Source organism: Periplaneta americana, chromosome 12 (genome assembly GCF_040183065.1).
Source record: "Periplaneta americana isolate PAMFEO1 chromosome 12, P.americana_PAMFEO1_priV1, whole genome shotgun sequence".
In the NCBI taxonomy this organism is placed as follows: Eukaryota; Metazoa; Arthropoda; class Insecta; order Blattodea; family Blattidae; genus Periplaneta; species Periplaneta americana.
In genome coordinates this window covers 58065407-58089645 of record NC_091128.1, presented here as the reverse complement: position 1 = coordinate 58089645, position 24239 = coordinate 58065407, and the positions used below count along the sequence as shown (strand labels likewise).

The window sequence follows — 24239 nt, the reverse complement described above, 5'->3', positions numbered from 1 at the left end:
GCCGGGCAGTCATACGGTCTTTCGGGGAACGCCTTCGAATGTGCATTAATGTGAATAATCAGCATTTGGAACATCTTCTGTGACTCTCAAAGCATAACATTATCACATTGGAAGTACGTTTTTGTTTCGTTTTGTTGTTGTTATTGATTAGGAAGGTGACATTGTGATACATTTTTGAACTCGTCTTAATGTGTGTAATCAATATAACATGATTAAAGTGTGTAGTGCTATTTGAAAAATTGTGAAATGATATACTATATTTAACCATCTTTCCACATAAATCTCTGTAAAATTCCGAGTCCTTAACCTGATTGTTAGTAGAGATGGTCGATTGTTCATTGCCTACCCTGGTGAACAAATTTACGTGGTAAATATATTTCTTCGAATTACAGTGTTGTTTCAACTATTTACTTTTACTTCCCCTTATTGACGTCTTACACAGAACACATATTATAGAGTCGGCATGTGACTTTATATGTTCATTTTCAAAGTCCTCCACAATCTTATTCAAACGATTCTGTAAAGAACGTTTTGCTTTCGGCATTGTGAATTCACTGACCTTGTACAACTAAAGATACGTTCGCTGTGTGCTCTACGTGGACGGTCTGTCTTACAACTCCGCAACTATTTTATATGTGATCCGTACGTTCGCGAGGTCAAGTGACGTCATCCATACTCCGTACAGCTAACTTAACATTCACTGTATGTCATGTTATGGGGCTAAAAATGAATGCTCTAGAAATCAACAATACTGACGAGGATACACTTCGGAGAACGTCACAGAATATGGTGCGACGAGCACGTCAAATTATTATGTACGGACGCAAGTGGACGACATTTTCAACATTTACTCTGAGGAATCTCCCACAGTTACTCTGTAATTAACAACAGATTACACACAGACGTTTGCTATCATTGGTTGAGAAGTTACGTGATTAAAAGTGTTAAGGTTTATATGTATCGTTCTGTAGAAGAATATACGATATGTGACCGACAATGTAAAAGCACGTAGTTCATGAAACAGTTCATGAGAACACAGGAATACAATTCGACACTGACGTACCCATTACGTAGCAGGTTGTAGGTGCGGTGGAGCGCGGGGAGGCCGTGGCGGTGGTGGCGCTGGGCAGGGTGGTCAGCTGCGTCATCTCCGTCAGCTGGTGGCCGTTGGAGGTGAGCGGAGAGGTCGCGCTGCTGCCAGCGGAGGTCACCGTGGCTTCGGGGGTGGCCGTGGTCGTGTCATGCGTCGACGACGCGTTCGCTGTAACAGCAAGCCGCAGCCAGACTTCAGCCCTCACCCTTCTATTGAATGCCAAGAGCGTTGGTGATTATGTTTACGCCGGCCCTGCTCGAGGCAGAATTCTACAAGGCAAAGGGTGAAAGCGTGGAAGAGGTTTAAACGTCACTGCGACATATTCAGGAAGCGTTAGTTTGCAAGAAGGAGACATCCTAAGACTTGATAGAAACTCAGCTTCGAGAAGAAAAATAGAAACAGGAGAAGAAATAACAGAAAAATCATATTAAAGAAATTACCCCAAACTAAATTCAGCATGTTTTGCTATTAGATCTATGCAAAAGATAGTAAATATCAATACCTTAAAAACAATATATTTTGCATACTTCCACTCGGTAATGAGTTTTGGAATAATATTCTGGGGAAATTCCACAGATAGTAACAGTATATTTCTATTACAAAAAAGAGTAATTAGAATAATAGTAGGTGTCAAATCTGGGGAATCGTGTAGGACTATTTAAAAAAAAACTACAAATAATGCCTATGGCTTGTCAGTATATCTTTTCATTAATAGTCTTCCTCGTATGTACTCGTGAAAGCTTTGTAACTAATTCAACAGTTCATAGCATAAATACACGTAAAAAATGACTTTCATACTCCATCGGCAAGTCTATCGTGCTACCAAAAAGGAGTGCGTTATATGGCAGTAAAAATTTTTAATAGCCTCCCTATCGATATAAAAAATGAAACTCAAAACATAAGATTATTTAGGGCCAAATTAAAGAAGTACCTAATTTCTCACGCCTTCTATTCTGTAGGTGAATTCATGACATTCAATAACACTTCATGAAATTGATACTAAAACTATGTGTTATACTAGTAGACTATATTGTAAATCTCGTCTGTATATATATTTCATCTAGACTGTGACTATAAATTAAGACTTTATAATAGTATTAAGTTTTTTGACTTGTTCCATATTCTAGCTGTAAAGCAATGTAAGAATACCATGGAATGTTAATAAATACAATACAATACAAAAGACCAATTATGTACCATCTGAAACTATTATGATGCATTCTATTCACATCTCCTTAGATGTCGGCCGCCTATATGAATACAGACCGAAGTTCGTCGTCTCATCGAGATCCGAACATGCTTTCAAATTCTTGACATCGTTCTTATTGTGTGACAGCCTTGACGGAGCATAATAATTCCATCAGTATTTAAAGATATAAAAAACACCAAGAAATTTAAATGCCCCCACAGAATGAAGTGAAATGGGTTGAGATCTGGTGAGCGTGGAGGCCAAGCATTTTCTCATCTCGATGAGACGAAGAGCTGTGGATTTTACTCAGGCAGGATGTAGACATTCTGAATTAGTGCTGTTCATCGGAGTGACTACTACCGCGGAGGAATCGGAGATTACGAATAAAGCTCTCCACCGGTGATCTCCGGTACTGCCGTAGGTGGAACAGGGGACATACGGAGGAATGCGGTGGTTCGGAGAGAAGCGACAGTTAGCTCAAGGACGACCGACGCGTACGGAGTGACGGTAGTTGTGAGTGGAATAAAATGGCACCAAATCGGATATCGGTCTCATGGAAATTCTTTAATTTAGTTGAAGATAATAATAAAGTCGTACGGTGTAAACTTTGTGAGCGAATTTACTCTAAGGGTGATGGAACTTCGAATTTGTTAGACCATTTGAAGCGATCGCACAGTCGCGAACTTGATGAAAGCGCCGACAAAAACAATTACGAAAAGCATTTGATTTGATTTCTATTTAAAGTTTTTTAGTTCTATTGTTCCCAAAGGCCCACAGTATAGAAAAAAATCTTGAAATTTCTCTAAAACGTAACTTTCGAGGCAATAAAAATATATGAAATATTTAAAAGACAACTTGAGTTATATTTTACTGTTTAGACAACTTGAGTTATATTTTATTGTTTAGATTAAAATATTGAGTTTCTGAATGAAACTAAAGAAACGTGTAATAACAATATAATTGCAATTATCCTTAAGTTGATATCCGCTTATATTTTTATTACAGGGAGGGAGTGGCGCGCTTCAGAAGCGGCAGTTCAAATACTGACACTCTTTAACACAATGATCACAATCCTGTCCGGCGAAGAATATGAATAAGTTATTTTGGACAGTAAACTTTAACCCACTGATACCACACGTTTCTTTTGTTCCATTCTTAAACTCCCTTAATATTTTTACGTTAAACTAAACCGATTAGAATAATAATTGACAGAAACTGTTTGCAAATAAACGAGTGTTTCCAGGAGAACTATAGTATAAATGTTTACATTAGCTACTGAAAAGCTTTACATCTGCATTAGTTTTGCAAATAGATTTAATGTTATTAATTTGATCAATGACATAATACTAATACTAATGCTATGAATTTCAAAACTGGAAAAAAAAAAAAAAAAAAAAAATCTGTCAGCTAACGCAGCACTTCAAGTAAAACAAGAAAAAAAAAAAGAGCCGAAGAAAGCGAGAGAGATAAACATAAAAGAGAGAATAAACAACAACAAATTACAACTTATTTTAAAAGATACGCGGACGTCAGCGGACTCCAATCACTACCTGATCCTATTAAAGGAATGCTCAGCGGAAAGTGTACGTCTGCGCCACAGCACATATACAAACTGCGCGGCATCAATCGGAGGTAACCGGAGGACTTCGAATAAAAGCGCGCAAACAACCGCTCCGGAGAAAAACCTAATCATAAGCAGCACTATTCTGAATAGTTCATAGTTCATATGAGGAAATACAAACAAAATGCATGAAAATAATTTCAACAAACGAACATATTGGAGGGCACTATAATGATACTTGCATTTCCGGACCTATGTTGATATAACCATCTTTTCTTCTATACATATGAGGAAACCATGTCTGAAGTATTAAATGTTTTTTTTTAACTAGCTAGCTACTGAGTACAAATTATTGTTCACTTTTTTCGATACACCTATATATGATGATATGATTTCACAACACTGTAGGAAATGTAGTGAAGACAACCTATTGTGTTGTGGGGTTGAAGCATTTAAATCGCGTCTCGAAGGGAATAGGCCTAACTGTAAACGACGTTTCGGAATTGAAGTGCTCTATAATAATTGAACTGCACGTAATTTCCGAATTATGAAGCTTATTCTCAGTTACTCCATGTTATATGTAAGCAAATCTTGGTAAATTTACTGAAGTCTTCATTATATTTACGACGAATGAAATTTAAGGCCAAATTAATTTCGTCACCTGAATGAAAGAACTAGGTAAATTGATTTTTCATATTTTGTGACATTGCCTATTTACTTATTTATTGCACTAAGGAATATGTCTCGTTTTCTTTTACCTATTTGTTATATTGGAAAATAGATGTCGCTGGTATCGTTCGATCAGTTACCTAGTTCTTGGATTACATTTTGTGCGATTTTTGCTATGCTATAAAAGAGGTAACTAAAAAACGCAAATTTCGAGTTACCTAGTTCTTGCATTCACGCGACGATTTGACTTTACTTATGTTACGTCAATAAGTTTCACAGAGAGACTTTTAAAGAGGCTGAATTGTGCCGTAGTTTCTGAGTGCTTCAAACATGTGGTGTCACATAAATCACAATAATCGGTTAGTCATCTGTTACATGCAGCATACAGTGACATGCATTCGTTATTGAAACAGATATATCACATCTAGGCCTATACCATGGTTGCAATTAAGTGAAGTTCATTGTGCGATAATTCTAGATCTTGTGAGAAATTCTATCCGCAGATTGTGTTGAATGCCATTTGCATGTACCGGTAATATCTCGAATCATCGGTAGCAATGAATGAAATATAACTGTATGCTCCGATTCAGCAAATTTACGATGAGCCCAGCTTTTGTTATGTTATTTTGGGTTTGCGGATTTTGATGGTTTGTCGTTAACATACTTTTGCTTCGTCACTCAAAATACTGAGACTATTACACTTTTACTGTGTCACACTATTTTTGACCAATAAAACGGTACGAAAGGACGTCTTTCAACCAATCATGGCTGCTTATCGTACAATTTTATCGTTTCCCTAGCATTTATTTAATTTTATAGCTTCCCTAGTATTTGTTTGTTTTTATCACTACCCTAGCATTTGTTTCTTTGTTTGCCAACATTTCAAACTGCACTGGTCTGGACGTCAAAAAATAGAAAATTACAAATCACTCCAGTCAATGCACAGCAGTTTCACATATGACTCGAATTGGCATTCAAGAACAAAAATTAATAAAGATCGCTGGTCATAGCTATGCATCTTCCCTGAAACCCTATTAACAAATAAATGAAGAGCACCATTCTGAAATCCGGAATAAGTTGAGAAATGCACCATGTACATCACGAAGTTCCACTTCTTTTACGCACACGTCCAATGTAACATCAACTGAACCACCAACCACTAAAAAATTCAAATTTGAAAATTGTACTTTCAATAATTGTTCCTTTTAAAATTATTCATGTTTATTTTTGATTTCATCACTCTTAATTAAGTTTTCTTGTTCATTTCATCATCACTAATTAAAACTTTTCTAACACTTGTTTATATTATTTAGGTTACGTTATAGCTTACTGGGATCCGGATAATTAAAGTGGAATGTAACTGTTTTAATAAAAATGAAACTGAATCAACAAAGCCTTCTTGACTAGTAACCGTCCGTAGAGTTTAATGTAGATTCTATAGTTGGCACAACTGATGATAAGAAAACAGCTTATCATAACACACTAGTGCCATCTACCGAAATATTTGTAATGTTGAGATGGTACAATAATACATTTGAAGACAGTTCAGTATTTTCGTAAGCCAATTAATATTTTATTGTATTAGAGTACTTTATTTCTTCTAATCTTTATATACTTTCTTCTAATCGTGTAATAGTCAATTAAATCCCACTCGAGTATTGATTTTCTTTAGATAAATCAAAACCTCTAGTGAGATTAGAGGAAGTGGTGGTAATATGGAACCCCATTTTGTTTTTCTGTATTTGCAGTTTGCTTTTGAAAACTTTTTGAATTATTTTAATGCCACTTGAAAGCTGATTTACATAGTTCTTATATACAGTTCTGGTACTTACCAAAAAAAAAGTACTTCGAGAAAATTGTATTTTATTTAAGTTTGTCAACTAACGAGGTATTGAATTTGTGTGGGTAATATGGAACCCCTCTAGCAAAATGAAAACAATCTTACAACAAAATGTAAACAATCTTACAACACTACCTGATACAATACACAAACAACATAACGGCAGTAAACACAAATTAAGAAAACAAAAGGCACACTTTGAGTCATTATATAATAGCAGACTCTTCAACTATGTAAAAACCTTTTGAGTTTCTTTCACTTACGATAATCACAAACAAATTTACCCTCTCACAACCCGCACACTCTGTGTGGTACCACATTTCACACATCTGACACTGAACCCACAGTTCACCCCAGTGTCCTGTGAAAATTTAACTCCACAGTAGGAGCATTCAGCATCTGCTTGTCGTGGCTATGGTTCTCCAGGTGCGATGGTAAGTTCTGAAGTATCAGAAATGCAGATTCCCAACTCCCATTTCCAGAAGCAATGAAGTCCACATCACTGAAAATGCCTCTGTTTAAAGGGTAGATCCCGGTACCACGAAATCCATTCAGAGCTATCTCACCACTCTGAACCTTAAGATAAGCTCGGCCAAAAACTTCAGCTATGTCGTAGCGAGGGTTCCATATTAACGACACTGTCATATTGAAATTTTTGTCAGGTTATGTAACGGCCATTGCAATGCGAAGCAAAACATATTATAGTAGATAAAAGGACAATCCCTCGTCTATGAAATACAGCAATTATTAAGGTAAAAGGATGCATATATAACCTGTACAGTTTACAGTACACATACCTGCAAAAGTTTTGAAATGCACTGTAATTGAAAAAATATTCTCACAAACACACTGCTTCACTCACGCTGCTGGGAACGCTACTGAGCTGTAGGTGCATAGTATACAAGCAATAGAAATGTCAATCACCAGATGTTTACACTTTGCAGAGACAGCAGCTACGGGTTCCATAATAAATACAGGTTCCATATTACCACCACTTCCTCTACTGTTAATAAAATTGTGTAATTACAGATTAAAATTTCAACTGTTCCCAATAATTCCAAATACTGTCTGTGTATAAAGAATCTGCTTTTAATCTGTTATATAACGTCACTGTATCAACTATTAGGTTATACAACGTGGATGGAATTGGCGATAGTGAGATGGTTTTGGAGTACTTGAGGCCGAGGATTCGCAATGAGAAGAAAACATCAGATGCTAAACAACACTAAGACATATAGATCGTATGAGGAGGTTAAGAGGAAAGCGGAAAATAGGAAAGATTGGAGAATGGTCTTTCAGTTAGAGAAAACCACGGAAAAATCGGGAATAAAACTTGCGCTCTAGTGCAGCTTCGGATCAGTAGGTAAGCGCGCTTACAGCCGGAGCTTAGCAGTTGGCTAAGACGTCTTGATTCGCAACTTAGTAACAGTATTAGTTATACAACTTTTTCACTCGATTTCAGTCGTGTGTCTTTGAGGTTTTTCCTTCTAAGTTTTAATTTGTAGACCTCTGATTGAATTACTTTCATCAAACTTAAAGTATTTTCCAGGGAGTTAAATAAAAGTATATGATAAGTAAATGTTGCACAAAGGAATGTACAATAAACGAGTTCAGGTTTGTTGTACAGAGTGTTGCATTGGAGTTAAACCGCTCGCTTGAACTCGGTCGAGTGTCGCACCCTCGAGTGAGATACGATCGGTCGTGATACGCTCGTAATAAATAGAAGCACAGTACAAGGTCATCTCACCGACATGTCTTATCTTGTATGGAAGGCGACAGATAAGATACACATATGTTTTGCTCACACGGTAAAAATAAGACTTTATTTTCTGCGTTTATGACAAACGTTTAATGGAACAGTCAATGGAACGTACCAAAACAGGAACATGAATTTATAAATAAAATAGTATGAAAAACTTCGATATACATTTATTATTGCTAATTAATAATTATTCAATATTTGATTTACCACAAATATAATATGATAGGTCCATACACAGTGTTCCGCCTATATACTGCGACAATGAAGAAACGTTTTACAAAATATGATTGATATAGCAGCAGATTAATAACAATATTAGTACAGAGATAATAAAACGAATAATCATGCTGCACAACTGTTACAGACGCAAAGATTGATACACTAACTATTAGATATTATTAATAATAATATTATTATTATTATTATTATTATTATTATTACTACTACTAGACAGTTCTTGCATTATCGTGATTGTGTTCTCCGGTTATAATAATTACATTTACATCCAATAACATCTATCAGATGTGGCAAAAACAAAATCACTCCTGTGTGGGGGGGGGGAGGGAAACACACACACATTTACCTACAACATTTATATTACATTTAAAGAAAGTTTTGTAGTCGTACTATGGAGAGGTTAGTTAAACACTCCGAAGTTTTGAAATGATAAACATCTATGATGTTACTACACAGTTCATCACTGTAACAAGAACGAATGTCTAACGCTCGGCTTATACCGTTCGAGGATTTATCGCTCGTGACAATTTTACCCATCATGCATGTGCGCTACCTATCGGATTATGCTATGAACTACTTGGCGCTCGAGCGAAAACGTCCGATGCAGACCTCTGAGTTGTAACTTAACAGAATCTGAGTGATGTAGGGCTTTGTTGGAGGGGTTATCAACATTACCACAGGCAGAGAAGGAGCGGCTGGATCTGCAGGGTCCAGAGTTAGAAGGCGGACAGTCCTGCCACCAGCAGAACAGCTCTCCGTCTAGGCACAGGCAGAATTCGCAGGGGTCCTCGCGCGGCACCTGCAACAGTCAACATCTTCGTGACCCTCAAGTTGATCCATCAACACAGTCATTACAATCATCTTAATCACCACTACCAGCATCTATATTGTTATGATTATAAACCTATCACAGAAGTATTACAAATTATCATCATGATCACCATAATCGTTTTTGTTATAACGATCATTGGATGGTATGCAAAAAGTTAAAGTTTATGCTGTTGCTAAGGTTTTCATAGTATATACTAGGATCTTTATGTATAAAAACTAATAGTAAATTCTTTCCAGCGTAGCAGAAAGTTGATCTAGAAGGCCGGTTTAGCTTATGCTAGAATTGGTAGTATAAACTACTATTTGTATGCATAACAAGACGAATATACTTCTACATCTAAGTATAAACTAAGAAAAATCGTAGTTTGCCCTGTTTGAGACTTTGTTAGCTTAGCATGAGCGTTTGTACAGTTCAAAATGGCAGAATTTATATAAATTTACGCTAGAAAATCCTACAAGAAAAGACGAGAACCATCAGAACGCGATTATAAGAAGTTATATCTTAGGTTTTATGAATAAAAAATGTCATATGATCAATTTTTGTAATTATTATTATTATTATTATTATTATTATTATTATTATTATTATTATTATTACTATTTTGTTCGAATTTGACTTTACTTAAATTTCATGTTATTTATTTTCTTCATAATTCGCTTTTCGTCAAATTTTTTTACCACGTCAACGTTCATAACCTGGATGGCTTTTTCTTTGCTACTTTTTGCGCCAGGAGTTTGAAATTTGTTCACTAATGCTGGGTATTATTTTAGTAGATTAACAAACAGCAGTTGTTCTCCATGACAAAGTATATGATTATGTCTCGTGACCAGAATATTGTACGAAATGGAAATATAAAAATTGGAGATTTATCCTTCGAAGAGGTGGAAAAATTCAAATATCTTGGAGCAACAGTAACAAATATAAATGACACTCGGGAGGAAATTAAACGCAGAATAAATATGGGAAATGCGTGTTATTATTCGGTTGAGAAGCCCTTATCATCCAGTCTGCTGTCCAAAAATCTTAAAGTTAGAATTTATAAAACAGTTATATTACCGGTTGTTCTGTATGGTTGTGAAACTTGGACTCTCACTTTGAGAGAGGAACATAGGTTAAGGGTGTTTGAGAATAAGGTGCTTAGGAAAATATTTGGGGCTAAGCGGGATGAAGTTACAGGAGAATGGAGAAAGTTACACAACGCAGAACTTCACGCATTATATTCTTCACCTGACATAATTAGGAACATTAAATCCAGACGTTTGAGATGGGTAGGGCATGTAGCACGTATGGGCGAATCCAGAAATGCATATAGAGTGTTAGTTGGAGACCGGAGGGAAAAAGACCTTTAGGGAGGCCGAAACGGAGATGGGAGGATAATATTAAAATGGATTTGAGGGAGGTGGGATATGATGATAGAGACTGGATTAATCTTGCACAGGATAGGGACCAATGGCGGGCTTATGTGAGGGCGGCAATGAACCTTCGAGTTCCTTAAAAGGCATTTGTAAGTAAGTAAGTAAGTAAGCAGTTGTTCTCCATATCTCTCTCTTTACAATTCCCACTTGGTTGTAATTGCCCATTTTCTTGTTAAATTGACTGAAGTTTAAGGACGACAATCAATTTTACCCACCAAAAATTCATTATAAATACATGGAAGGTGAAAACTAACGAATCTTAGCGGATAAACCCGAAGTAATCGATAATTGATAATAATCGAATACTCTCGATAGTTTATACTACCGCCGCGTAGCACATACTTCGTAGTAGAAGTATCAGGTTTAAGCATAGAAAACGAAGTATATACTTCTACTTCAAGAATCTTCTATTGTCGGACCATCGGATCTGTGCCCCTTCAGCGCTGTCGTCGTTCTTGGAAAAGTTAATGCCTGTACTCACTCCATTCCACCCGCTTTCCTCCCACCACGTTAAACAGCAGGCCACGAACCTTGCCGAATAGGGATGTTGCCAAACTTCCGTCAAACGGTGTCATAAATAACTGGTCCTGCATGCTACAATATTATTCTTTCAATCAAAATACATCTTGTATTTCTACAGTTTTTAAACCTAAATCCCATGTCTCGAATCACTTTCCGTAGTTTTTCTCTCCAACGTTGGAAATTATTACTTCTCTCGCAAGCTTCAGTAATTTCTTCAATGTTGAAGCTTCTTTCTGAACGGTATAACATTCTTGTGTCTTTCTTCTTAAAATACATCGGTTCATATCATCTACAATAATTAAAAGTTCCCTTCGTCTGTTCTTCTCTGGTGATTCTAGCTTTTCATCTCCTGCACAGACTCCCTCTCTCCTGATTTTATTTATAGGAGTTCTGACCTGTCTACATAAATTGCATAAAATGTTGTATTATTAGTATTAGTTAAGTAAGTAATTTAAATATGTAGGCCTAATCAATTGAAATAAAATAAGCCTCACCTGTGATATCAGTTGCTCTTTTCGTTGCTTGATTTATAGGAAACAGATATTGACCTGTTTGTTTCTCTTCATCGCAAAATGCTATTACGTACTTGCTTAATAATATTTCTTTCGCCACTCCGTGCTACAGTATTCATGTTGAGTTGACAACACTGGACTGCAAGTGCAGATATTATAAACTGTCCCGCAAGAAGGCCAAAATTGTGAGTAGTGGGGGACAGAAAGGGAGATAGATAGAAAAGAGAGAGATAGGAATGCAGGGAGAGAAATGAATTACCGAGGCTGAGAAGGAATTAGGGTTCAGTTTGCAAATCTTACGGGGACACAGATCCGATGGTCCGACTATACAGTAAAAGCAAAAGGTAATACTATAACTTTAAGCATACCACTCATTATTCCCTTGTAATAATCATTAGGCTACTGTCATTATCAATGTCAACTTGAACATCATCTTTATACTCATTTTATTCAAATCATTTTAGCAAGCGCGTCCTCATCATCAGTACCATCATCATCATCATCATTGTTCACCCTCATCACCATTTCCATGTCATCTGTAATTTGTTTCATATCAGTGCTCCTGGAATGCGAATATTGAGTAATTGCCCTACGCCAAATTCCGATAATATCGGTGTAACTTTTTTCTGTGGCTTTATTTCTTTCATTCACATTTTTATCACATCCGTTTATGTTCTTACAAACTTCATTTTCAGCGGATTCTATGCATTCATGCATTATTAATAAAATTGCTCTTGAAGAACGGAAGAATTGAACAAATAAACTCATTCAAGCTTCCTGCAGGCATTATTTTTTGATTCCCAGGGGGTAGAAATTCACTACAATGAGAGCGAACTTCTTATTTTCTAATATGCAACTCTGTTCCACATATTCTATACTTCTCTGTCCGTTAAGAAAATCCACTTGAAACTAACGGGGTTTGAACCCGGATTTACAGCGTGAAAATTTGAAGTTATCGCTGAACTACCATTCCGTCACACATAAATAATAACACCTAAAATAATGCATTTCTGCTCGTTACTAGAACGTAAACATTACTGAAACTATGTGAAATCATATTCATCTTTAAGCGATGCATGGAATCTATACGTGGACCCTGGATTCAAATATAAAAAAAGTTATAGATTTGAAAGATATAACTATCACGATAGCTTAAGTACTGGAAAACCAGAGTTGTCGGAACGAGTCTAGTTTGGAAAATTCCTTATGTTTTAGGTTCACTTCTATGACGGTAGGCCTATGTAACGTGTAAGGAACTATGCTTCAGAAATGTGAAAGCATAGTTTGTATAAAATGTAACTCAGAATGAGAAATTGAGAAACGGACATCAACGTTGTCGAAATATATCTTAGTTTCGAAAAGTTAAGATTCAAATTATGTGATAGTTGTGTGTCATGCAGGAAGTTATGCTTGAGAGGTGTGATTTTTGTGGTTTACCTTCTTCCTTCTGCAATCCTGGGTCCAATATCTGTTCTGCGACTACATAAATGGATCAGTGTATGGACTATATCATTTTCCTATATTTATTTTATCATGTGGTTTGTAATTTCAATTATAGAAGGTTATTTGGCATCTTCAGAACGTATTGAATTCATTTCTTTAGCACTTCTGAATTTATTTCAAATTTATTTGCATTCCATTTATTTCTCAGTAGATCACTTTTAATTCTGTCTCGTAAGGTCACTCGAATTATACATAATTTGAATTGGTAATGGAAATTTCGGGAAAATGGCTGAACGGATTTAAATGAATGATTTTGAAGCTTGACATTCAAAGGTTTGCGGAAAAATAGTAGTTTTTAGTGGAATGTTAATTTTTCTACATTTTCGACCTATGCTACCTCCTGCAAATAATGCGACACTTTTTTTTAAATACCCTGTATATATAGACTATATAATTTGGTTTCTCCAAAAACAGTATACGAGGAAGCAAGTGACCTTTTTGTCTCTTGGAAGGTCTTATAATGTTGCAACAAACTTGTTACAATTCATAAGATAACGAGAGTGATCCAGTTTTCAAATAAAAGTTGTTTTGATTAATTGCATTATGATTTCTAAGGTATTTGTTAGTACATTTCATTATTTACACACTTTCTTTTGGTTAAGGTGTGACTTTTGTTTTTCTTATGCAATTTGAAAATAAATCACTTTAATTTGAGAATTAAGAAGCTAATTTTAACTAATAATCTCCAATTACATTATAAAAGTATTTTGCAATGTGCTGATTACAATTGGAATATGAAGAACCAAGAAATGGAAGTCTGTACCAACATCTGATAAATTGAAATCCGTACTTCAAAGAATTACATGTCGCGAAAAGACGAGTCTTTTTAAATATACTGTATTTTATCATGATATTATAAACTTTAATAACTTTGGATTCTAATCTTGCGTCTTAGTAAGATTCTAATCTTGCGTCTTAGTGCGCAAGTATTCTCCTCAATTAGTGCACTTAATGTCAACAACGGGATGGCTTACTATAACATGTAAGTTCCAAGTTTACCAATAACCAAAAATGTATTTAAAAATAGGCTTAAGAACTTTCCTAATAGACGGTAGTATATTATAGGCCTACACACTATTTAAATGATGTAATTGATGTTTTGTTATTTGAAGTGTTGTATCAGTGAAGAAGTGTGTTGTATCAGTGAAGTGTGTTTTGTAAGTGAAGTGTGTTTGTGTCAGTGAAGTTTTACAGTTTATACTGGTAGTGCGAAGTATTTGAACAGTGAAATGTTTCTGAAATGTTAGTAAAATCAGGATAGTATCAGTGAAATGTGTCGTAGTTCCAGTGCAGTGAGTGAGTTGACAGCGAAATGAGTGTAATGCTAAAAGATACTTGTGCATGTATGAACATATCATAATCGTGAGTTTTAGTTCGAACTTAGAGTTAAGATACAAATTAGATTTACTTTAAATGTTATTTTAAGTGATTGCGCTTTAATTTAGGATGCTCCCTGTTATTGTTGTTATTATTATTATTATTATTATTATTATTATTATTAGTATTATTTGAATAATTTCAAGGGAAAAATTGTTCCGGGGCCGGGTATCGATCCCGGGACCTCTGGTTGAACGTACCAGCGCTCTTTCCAACTGAGCTACCCGGGAACTCCACCCGACACCGTCCCAACTTTTCCCTTTATATCCACACAACTCGCGTGGGCTGACGAAACGCTAGAGACCCACATCGAGTGCACACAATCTCTGTGTGGCTTGGAATTGTGGTTTTCTGTTAACGTACACAGTGACGCATATATTATGCAAATCTAGTCTTTCAGGTAAGGCTCCCTGTAAAGCAGATTTGAATAATTTCAAGGGAAAAATTGTTCCGGGGCCGGGTATCGATCCCGGGACCTCTGGTTCAACGTACCAGCGCTCTTTCTAACTGAGCTACCCGGGAACTCCACGGTGTCGGGTGGAGTTCCCGGGTAGCTCAGTTGAAATGAGCGCTGGTACGTTCAACCAGAGGTCCCGGGATCAATACCCGGCCCCGGAACAATTTTTCCCTTGAAATTATTCAAATCTGCTTTACAGGGAGCCTTACCTGAAAGACTAGATTTGCATTATTATTATAATTATTATTATTATTATTATTATTATTATTATTATTATTATTATTACTACTACTACTACTACTATTACTATTATTAATTTATTATTAATTTTATTTTTTATTAATTGTGTTTATTAATTGTCATTATTGTGTGTAATTAGTTACCACTGCCACCGGGTCTTTACCAATTTGCAGTGCGAATAAATAATACATACAATATAGCAGGCGCAATGAAAATGACTTCACTAATTATGTGCATGTTACTAGTGGGACTTGAAACACACATAGAAACATTCAAGGAACACTAATTACGAGTATCGAGTATCATTTTTTCCGATACCTATATGAAAAAAATTTCATTTCACTTTATGACCAACTTTTCTAATAAAAATAGTAACAAATGTATGTTATACGAGTATCATCACTTTGGGCTTCGACGATTTCATACATTTTTTAGACAGTCATGAATGTATTGTTCGAGCTACCTATGCGATAATAAGTTCCATCCCGATAGGTGTCTCGTGTGGCATTCGTGAATCCGGTGCTCATAGGTTGGTCATCCTGCTTCAGCCCTTAGAGAGCGAATTCCTATCTCCAGACGAATATCTAACAAGTCCCAGGGCCTGGAGCCTCAAGCCCTTAATGTCTATCAGCGTCGGAGACCCACTCTTTCCCAATATTCACATTAACCTGTTTTAAACTATTGCAAATGATAAATGAAGTGAGGGAGGTGGAAAGTAGAAATAGGAGTACTCCGAGAAAGTCTCTCTATAACTTCGACTTCATCTACCATAAATTATATCATGACCAAGCTAGGGATGGAACCCGAGCCTCTAGAATGGATGATCAGCGTGCTAATGCTGTTGCAGATGCAACATCGCTGCAGGCGTAAGATTACTATGACATTCATCGCTAGTGAAACAGCTGAAGGACATGACTGTACGTACATCTTGTAATGCTGCTGTCGGTGAATTAAATCTGTTGTGGCGTTGTTACGCAGGGGCTGACGTTATTTGTTACAATAATCGTCGGGGCAGAGCAAGCTTGTAGCGCTGTCTGTTGTAATATGCAACAGCAGGCTTTCATTTATACTCAACATGCTCTTAATGAAGAAGAATGCAAAATAAGTGAGGGATAGAAGGGAACTTGGTACGGCACACACTGCTCACATACAGTCATTTGCAAAGTGAATTCTGTTTACACTACTTGGGCTTATATGCTCACAGACAGGAGTATATATTTTTGATTATTGTTTGTTTGAACAACAATATAGCAGCGTTATTATCTCAAGTATAATTATTATTACCTTCCATTTAAGTATTAATTACAAAATTATTAATTTATATCACTACTATCAAAAGTTTTCAGCGAAGTAATGAGTAAAGCCTAATTTTAACCTGTGTGGGATCCATTGTCATGAGTTTGTAATTCCTTCTGACCCATGGATTTCCGTCTGCTGAAACCTTTAAAATTGGTTCATTAAGATCTCTCTAAGCGCTGTTGTTCTGACAGTGGTCAACGTTTATGGTGGGGACACGGATTATGGATACATTATGTTAACTATTAGAGAACATATGAATGGTTCAGAGCCAGAGTGGACCAAGCGCCATTTATTAAAAACGGAGAAAGCAAGGGTTAAAGTTAAGTGAATACCATAATTTAATGACATATCATTTAGTTTTAATGTGTATACCTTATATTACTTGCTATATTTTTTCAGTTGGTTATTTAAAGACGCTGTATCAACTACTAGGTTATTTAGCGTCGATGAGATTGATGATAGTGAGATGGCATTTGGCGAGAAGAGGCCGAGGATTCGCCATAGATTACCTGGCATTCACCTTACGGTTGGGGAAAACCTCGGAAAAAACCCAACCAGGTAATCAGCCCAAGCGGGGATCGAACCCGTGCCCGAGCGCAACTTCAGACCGGGAGGCAAGCGCCTTAACCGACTGAGCCACGCCGGTGGCCTACTTGCTATAAGTTTCCATTGAATTATGGTAATAAATTCATTTCAACCCCAGTTTTCTACGGTTTTAGTAAATGGCGCTTGGCCACTATGGTTCTGAACCCTTCATATTGACTTAGGGAGAAACTTTGATCGAACACTCTCATTCAATGAATGTGTTCTTCACATGTCGTAAATGTACAACTCAGGTATCGTTATTTAACTTCTCTCTCAAAGTCACTCACGCTAAGTGTATTCATAGCCCTTAAAATATAACTGTATTTGAACTCGTTGTGTAGGTAGCTAATCGACTGCTAATTATTTTGACGCGTTGCCAATGTAACGTTTGCTTTTTCGTAAAGAGGACGAGAGATACGAGAGTTCCCCCAAATCTGTCTTCATAGTAAAGCGCAGAGTCCGGCAGAAAGATCTCCCCGGTTTTAATTGATCGCCCCAAGGGGTTTGTTGATAGTTGTGCTTGAGTGGTATGTATCTCTGAGCAGCGCAAACCATGACATTTCAGTTACCATCATGGCGTGGACGGGAGAACATCGTGCATTATGTTGAACTATATTTAAAAATGGTGGTTCTGTGATTGCAACGCAGCGGCAATTTGGTACCCGTTCTAGAGTAGGTCGACGCGGAAGAATTCCTGACAAGAAAACCCTACTGACATGGGTACGAAATTTCAGACAATTGATTCAACTTTCAAACAAAAGTCGTCCGGTAGATGTCGCAACGTTCGGACTCCCGAGAATATCGCAGCAGTAAGGTACGCTGTTACCACGTCTCCGCGACGCGACGTTCTGCCATTAAACATGCTCTGGCATTGGGAATATCTGATCAGAGTGTCAAGTGAATCTTACACCTATACCTTAAGTTATATCCTTACAAAGTTATAGTGGTTCAGAAACTTAGGCAACGTGACTGGCACAACCGCGAAGATCTCTGCAAGGACATATTAGAAAATGTGACTAGGCTAATTTCCATTTGTCGTGCTGAGTCAGCAAACAGAACCTTCGGTAGTGGGCCCCAGAAAATCCTCGAGAATAGCTTCAGCGACCTCTCTACAGCAAGGCGTGTTACTGTTTGGTATGCTGTTGCACAATTTGGATAATACGGACATCGTTTCTTTAGGAATAGTCCCGCACAGTCACTTTTCGAGAGTGTATAGCTCGTGAGAGCAAGCATTTGAACGATATTATCTTTAAAACAAAGTGATGTCAAAATTGGAAACATTATTCTGTAAGAAGGCAAAATAAAACTTCGAATATGATCTATGTTGGTCTTTTTTATTTATGTTTCAAATCGGGGAGATCTTTCTGCCGGACCCTATATAACACGATATAAGAAATGGGAGTAACATAGAAATATTTATGATAAAAGGGAACGATTTTTAAATGCACAGGTCAGCTTCTTGCTCAATACCAGTAGTGCGTTTGTACTTGACATTTAGTTGTGTTGAAGCAATACTTCATCAAGTTGATAACAATATCTTCTTGTCAGTTACCTCTCAATGGTCGACGTCACTCGGCCCTCAATGCTATGTTTGTATAAAGTCCAGATATGAAGAGACTGTCATTTTTTATTCGAATGTTTTTTGGAACATTTTAGTAGATTTATATTTTAAAACTTGTTACAGAGTGCGGAAAAAAAAATACTGAAAAAATTTGAGAGCAAGAAGGTGGGTCAAAAGTAAGTCTTGCATTTTGAGAATAGGAACAAATGGTCTCAGAAGTTTCGTTGTGGCACTGTGGGTGTCAGATGCAAAGCCGTAGTTGTGTAATGTGTTTGTGGGGGTATAGTGGAGGAAGCAAACTATCTTACTCTATTTAACAGAAATGCATTTAATACAGAAAGATGACATGTTTCAGTTGGTTCCGTCTTTACAGTACTGTTATATATCACGTCTTTCAAATGCTGTAAGTTTAATGGGCAACATTTCTGAAAAAAATGTTCAACATGAGCACAATGAACATTTTGGCAAGCAATATAAGGACGCATGGAAGATCGACACAATTTGTGAAAGATTCCAAGAGTGATCTGGAACACTTCTACTGCGGCTATAATGCGCTGTAACAAGGTTTGCTCATCTTCGATAGGTGAGCTGTAAACGATGTCCTTCATGGTACCCCACGTGAAAAAGTCGCAGTGTGTCAAAGCAGGTGAATGAGGCGGTCATGCTCTTAGACCACCTCGGGCGAAAAATCTTTCGGCAAATATTATAATTATTAGGTGCTTTTGGCTGCACGAGCATGTTGTGTATATGTCATTTATTTTGTGTCCGTGCGAAGTTAGTTAAATATTGAAATACGCCAACGTATGTCACTAACAGCCCTCTCCCTTCATGTTAAAACCGGATGCGCTCACCCTCGTGCTCTAATGTGAAGACGGGTGGGATCACGGAGCCTAAGAGTCTGATGACCACATGGCCAAAACTAAGGGAGAGCTGGGCTTGCTCTAAGGGTACGGCCACATGAGCTACATTTGTCGCAGATTTTCTGCGACAAATGTAGGTGGAATTATAGACTGTGTTGAATTAAATGCAAGCGACCACACGGAGCAGTAAATGTAGCTAGTTAGGCGAATTCCAAGGTCGTGTCGCAACTCGAATGGGTCCGGGTCCATTTCTTCTGCGACAAATACTGCTGCTGGGTGGCCAGACGTAGCGACACGGTGGCTACACGTGCCCCTCATATATTCCCCTAGAACTTCTTTTATTGAATACGTGGTGTACATTCCAGATCAAATCAAGAAGTTCCCTTCGTGCTCTGGTTCCCCTCTCTCCACCTCGACGACACGTCAGAGAGGGAAGTCAACGGACCCATTATCAAACGCACATTTTTTTGTCGGGTATGATTTTTTGAAAATGGATTTTTTTATGTGGATAATTTGTTTTGTATTGCTTCAAAAATGACAGTAATCTGCGTAACAGCCCATCGCCGGCCATTTGTCAGCGAAGCTCGTTAGCAGAGAGTAACCACTCCACCTCCAGCGGTCGTCAAATCGCGGGCCATTTGTTTGCACAGCTTCGACAGTTGGAGTTGGTTCTCGTCGGTCGTCGAATCGCAAGCTATTGTTTGCAGACTCCTGTTTCCCGTCTCTCAGTTCTCCTACTCACTGACTTCGCACCTCCTTTCGAGAACTCTCTTCAATTCTACCCAGGTACTCCCGTTTTCCCCTTTCCTCTTTGCTGCGTTTTCATCCCGTCCACTTCATTCCCTCTTGTTTTCACTTCATCTCAAGCACTCCCGTTACCTCTTCTTATATCGTCAGTCCTAGGAGCAGCAAATCTTCGTTTTAGCTTCAATCAATTATAGGACCAAAATGTCAATATTATACATTTTCTCAACGGCACTACTCTGCCCAACAACTAGCGAAGAACATTAATTGCTCAAATAAATAACTATATCTGTACCCGTGTATTTTATTTCTACATTGTCGCATCTTCGCTTCGGCACAACTTGTCCGTCACTCTCTTTTATCCTCTCTCTTTCTTCTGACCACAGCACGCAGACCGGCGCACGACAATTGGCGCCCAACCTGGGGCCTCACATCGATACCTCATTCCTCTTTAGGCTTCGAACATCTTGTCCCGTCACTCTCGCTCTGGTTACATATGTTGCATATACAGGGTGGGGCATAGGAACCAAGTGTTTTTAAAATAATCATAAAACAGTTAGTTTTTGTTTTCAACACATTTTATTGGTAGAACAACGTTTGTGAGTACATACCATTTCAATTATGAGCGGAAAATTACATCTGGCATGTGATGCCCGTCTGTGTTGACGCATTGTTTAAGGCGCTGAGGATAATTCACCTCTATTTTTTCCAGGAGATCGCTGTTGATTTGAGTGATGTGTCCTTTAATTCATCTAATATTCGGGGCTTATCCTCGTAAACACGTGCCTTTAGGAACGCAGAACTTTACACTCTTTGTCTTTACTCTTTCGAATTCTGCACACCTCAACACCAAATTACCTTTCGTCTCGTTTCTCTTATCTATACTCTAACCACGACGTAAATACCAGATCACTTATCTGTGGCACGCTAAATATACCTCTTCATAGAACATCTTGTTATTCCTCATCTTTTACAATATCCACCTCGCGTCAATGGAATTCCTTGTCACAAAGTATTAGGGGCTGCAAGACAACAAACACCTTTAAGAACAGCTTAAAAGGTAACCTTATTAGCATTTCACTCCAATCATACTGATTTAAAATATTACTGACTACACTGTTGCTTTTTTTCTTTAGACATCATCCTGATTGTGCTGCATTTTCAAAATTGTCTCATAATAATCTCTTTCTATTATCTAATATAATTTGAAATATATTAACATTCTATGTATTTTAGTTTAATTCTGCTACCCAGTTTATTTCAGTGTTTAATTAATAGTTCATAGTATTTTGTTGTTTAATTCGTAATTAACTCTTGTATACATGTAACTCTCATCTAAATCAAATTGTTGAATTCTTTGTAAGTTCATGCATATGTATATACACTTTTTGCTGGTTGTGTGGAAGAGAAGGCCTTACGGCCTTAACTCTGCCAGCTAAAATAAATCATTATTATTATTATTATTATCATTATTATTATTTAGGTACCCACATAGAAAAAAATCACATGGACAGGTCAGGGAACCGAGGGAGCCATGGAACATCACCAAATCTCGAAATGAGACGATTGGAAAACAGGAGGCAAAGAACTGTCATGGAGATATGCGCCGTGGCCCCATCTTGCTGAAACCACCCATCTTGTATGGGTATAAATGTAAATCGCCATGCAAAATCCGTCTTACCGTACAATTGCTGATTCCAAGAGCAGTTGGAATGTCTTCGAACAGAGCAGCCTGGGCTGCGCAATATCGCTTATCTGACTGAAAGTTTTCTGGAGTACGCACTCTGTGTTGGGGGCCGGGCGATTTATTCTTCAGTATTGCGCCTTTTTTTAAAATATTTTTTAACCCAACATAAGATTGTGTCACGCACGGGAACAGAATCATTGCGATAAATATTGAATCTGTGGCAAAATTCACGCCGTATCGAGGTCACCGACTCGCCATTTCTAGCAAAACAATCATACGCAAACATGCGTCCACTGCTCCATGATACCGACTGCAGGTGAAATGCTATGAGCCACGGAATGGACTGTCACATGCCGCACGTCTCTCCCTTTCATAATGACCGAGTACAAGCCATTCCAAAAACACTTGGTAAGCCACCGGCGTGGCTCAGTCGGTTAAGGCGCTTGCCTGCCGGTCTGAAGTTGCGCTCGGGAGCGGGTTCGATCCCCGCTTGGGCTGATTACCTGGTTGGGTTTTTTCCGAGGCTTTCCCCCAACCGTAAGGTGAATACCAGGTAATCTATGGCGAATCCTCGGCCTCATCTCGCCAAATACCATCTCGCTATCATCAATTTCATCGACGCTAAATAACCTCGTAGTTGATACAGCGTCGTTAAATAACCAACTAAAAAAAAAACTAAAAAAAAAAAACACTTGGTTCCCATGCCCCGCCCTGTATGAAGATTAGGTTTGGTTAGTTTAGTTTTTTATTAACCAAGTCCGCGCATTCCGCGCATGCAAAGACAGCCAAGATAATGCTGTCGCGAGCCGCACGTGCATTTTGTCCTTCATTGAATGATGACTGTGAGATCTTACAAGCGTTAATACAGCAGTGCGACTCTCTTATTTCATGACCGCTACTTCACTGTCCGTCATATATACGCCGTAACACAGTCGGTAAAAATCCTCTTTAACAGTCACTCATCACTACTACGAACTGTTGTTACACTGAACATAAAGAAAAAGCACTTAGCTTTGTTTGAAAACGTTCTACATATGTGTTAAACATATTAATATTGTTTAGGATTTATTGGGCGAAAACATGCCGTCTCCTTCTACAGGCCAGTTACTTTATGGTGACAGCTCTGGCCTGGCGACGCAGTGGTTTGGGCGAGTTCACTGCTTGTTCGAAGGGGTGTTCATTTTAGCCTTCCCCTGGCTGCGTTAGCGGCCACATCTCGGGAGGATTAGTGTGGGCGTACAGTCGCGCTAAGGACGTACTACACCACCACCGTCCTGTGTATTGCAATTTAGTGTGTTTGTTACGTAGGCCTACATTTCATTTAGTTAAATAGTTGTAGTGCTTCTGTTTTGTATTGTTTAGTGTGTAGTATTTAGGCCTATTGTCTAGATTCACTGCTATTTTCTGTTTGTGAAAATGCTGCCTGTTAGAAGCAAACTGAAAGGTCGTGTATTGCATTCGCAGTCGGGAGAAGTCGTGAGCAACGTGTGGCGCTTTATGAAGATAGCGTCGGAAGAAAAACCGTAACAAATGTTGAAAAACTTGTAGCAGAGGTTACCGCTGTGTCTGAAAGCAGAGTTAGCCAAATAATAAGGGAGACTAAAGACATTGATTCCTGGGTTTCAGCTTTCTTTAGTGCTCCAAGTAAAGAAAGATATCGATCGGCTCCAAAATCAACTGTGGACATCTTTAATGAAGCTGCCATAAGACGAACCATAGCTCGAGTTCTATATTTCACAGAAACAGCGGCCCACACTAAAAAAAAATATGTATTATAGAAATTGAAAGACTATCGACTTTGAGGAAAGTTATTTTAAAATTAGGATTTCATTGGGGGGAAAAAACACAAAATAATCGCCAAATTCTGGTGGAGCATCACAGCATTAGGGCCAAAATTTGCAGTATTTGAGGAAAATAAATAAGTACAGAGAAGAAGGCCGCCCCATCATTTACATGGATGATGATGATGATAATGATGATTATGATAAAGGTAACAGTTAAGCAGTTATGAACATTACCGGTATTTCCGCATGAGTATATTTCATTGTTAATTAGTGATTAACGTTAAATATAGTGATTCGATTGGCGCTCATTGTATTTCCACATTAGTTTACTTCTTTAGTGTTTATTAATGTTCCGAACTGCTGCTCATTACATTTCCACATTAGTTTACTTCTTTAGTGACTATTGATCCGGAGAATGAAGTGAACACAGTGACAGGAGCTCAAAATAATGCAGACGCTGCAACGTGCGAGAGAGCAACATGAGACTTCTTTTCTAATATGACTGTATTT

At 37.7% G+C, this 24239-nt stretch overlaps 1 protein-coding gene across 1 annotated transcript in view; it reads right to left on the bottom strand.

Moving 5' to 3' along the window:
* LOC138709964 (von Willebrand factor C and EGF domain-containing protein) overlaps nucleotides 1–24239 on the bottom strand; it is a 260424-nt gene that overhangs the window by 1774 nt on the left and 234411 nt on the right. Inside the window, exons 4-5 of the mRNA XM_069840646.1 lie at nucleotides 9027–9150; nucleotides 1064–1261 (exon numbers count right to left, since the gene is read on the bottom strand). Of these exons, the coding sequence (XP_069696747.1) occupies nucleotides 1064–1261; nucleotides 9027–9150 (322 nt within the window). The remainder of the gene's footprint in view (nucleotides 1–1063; nucleotides 1262–9026; nucleotides 9151–24239) is intronic.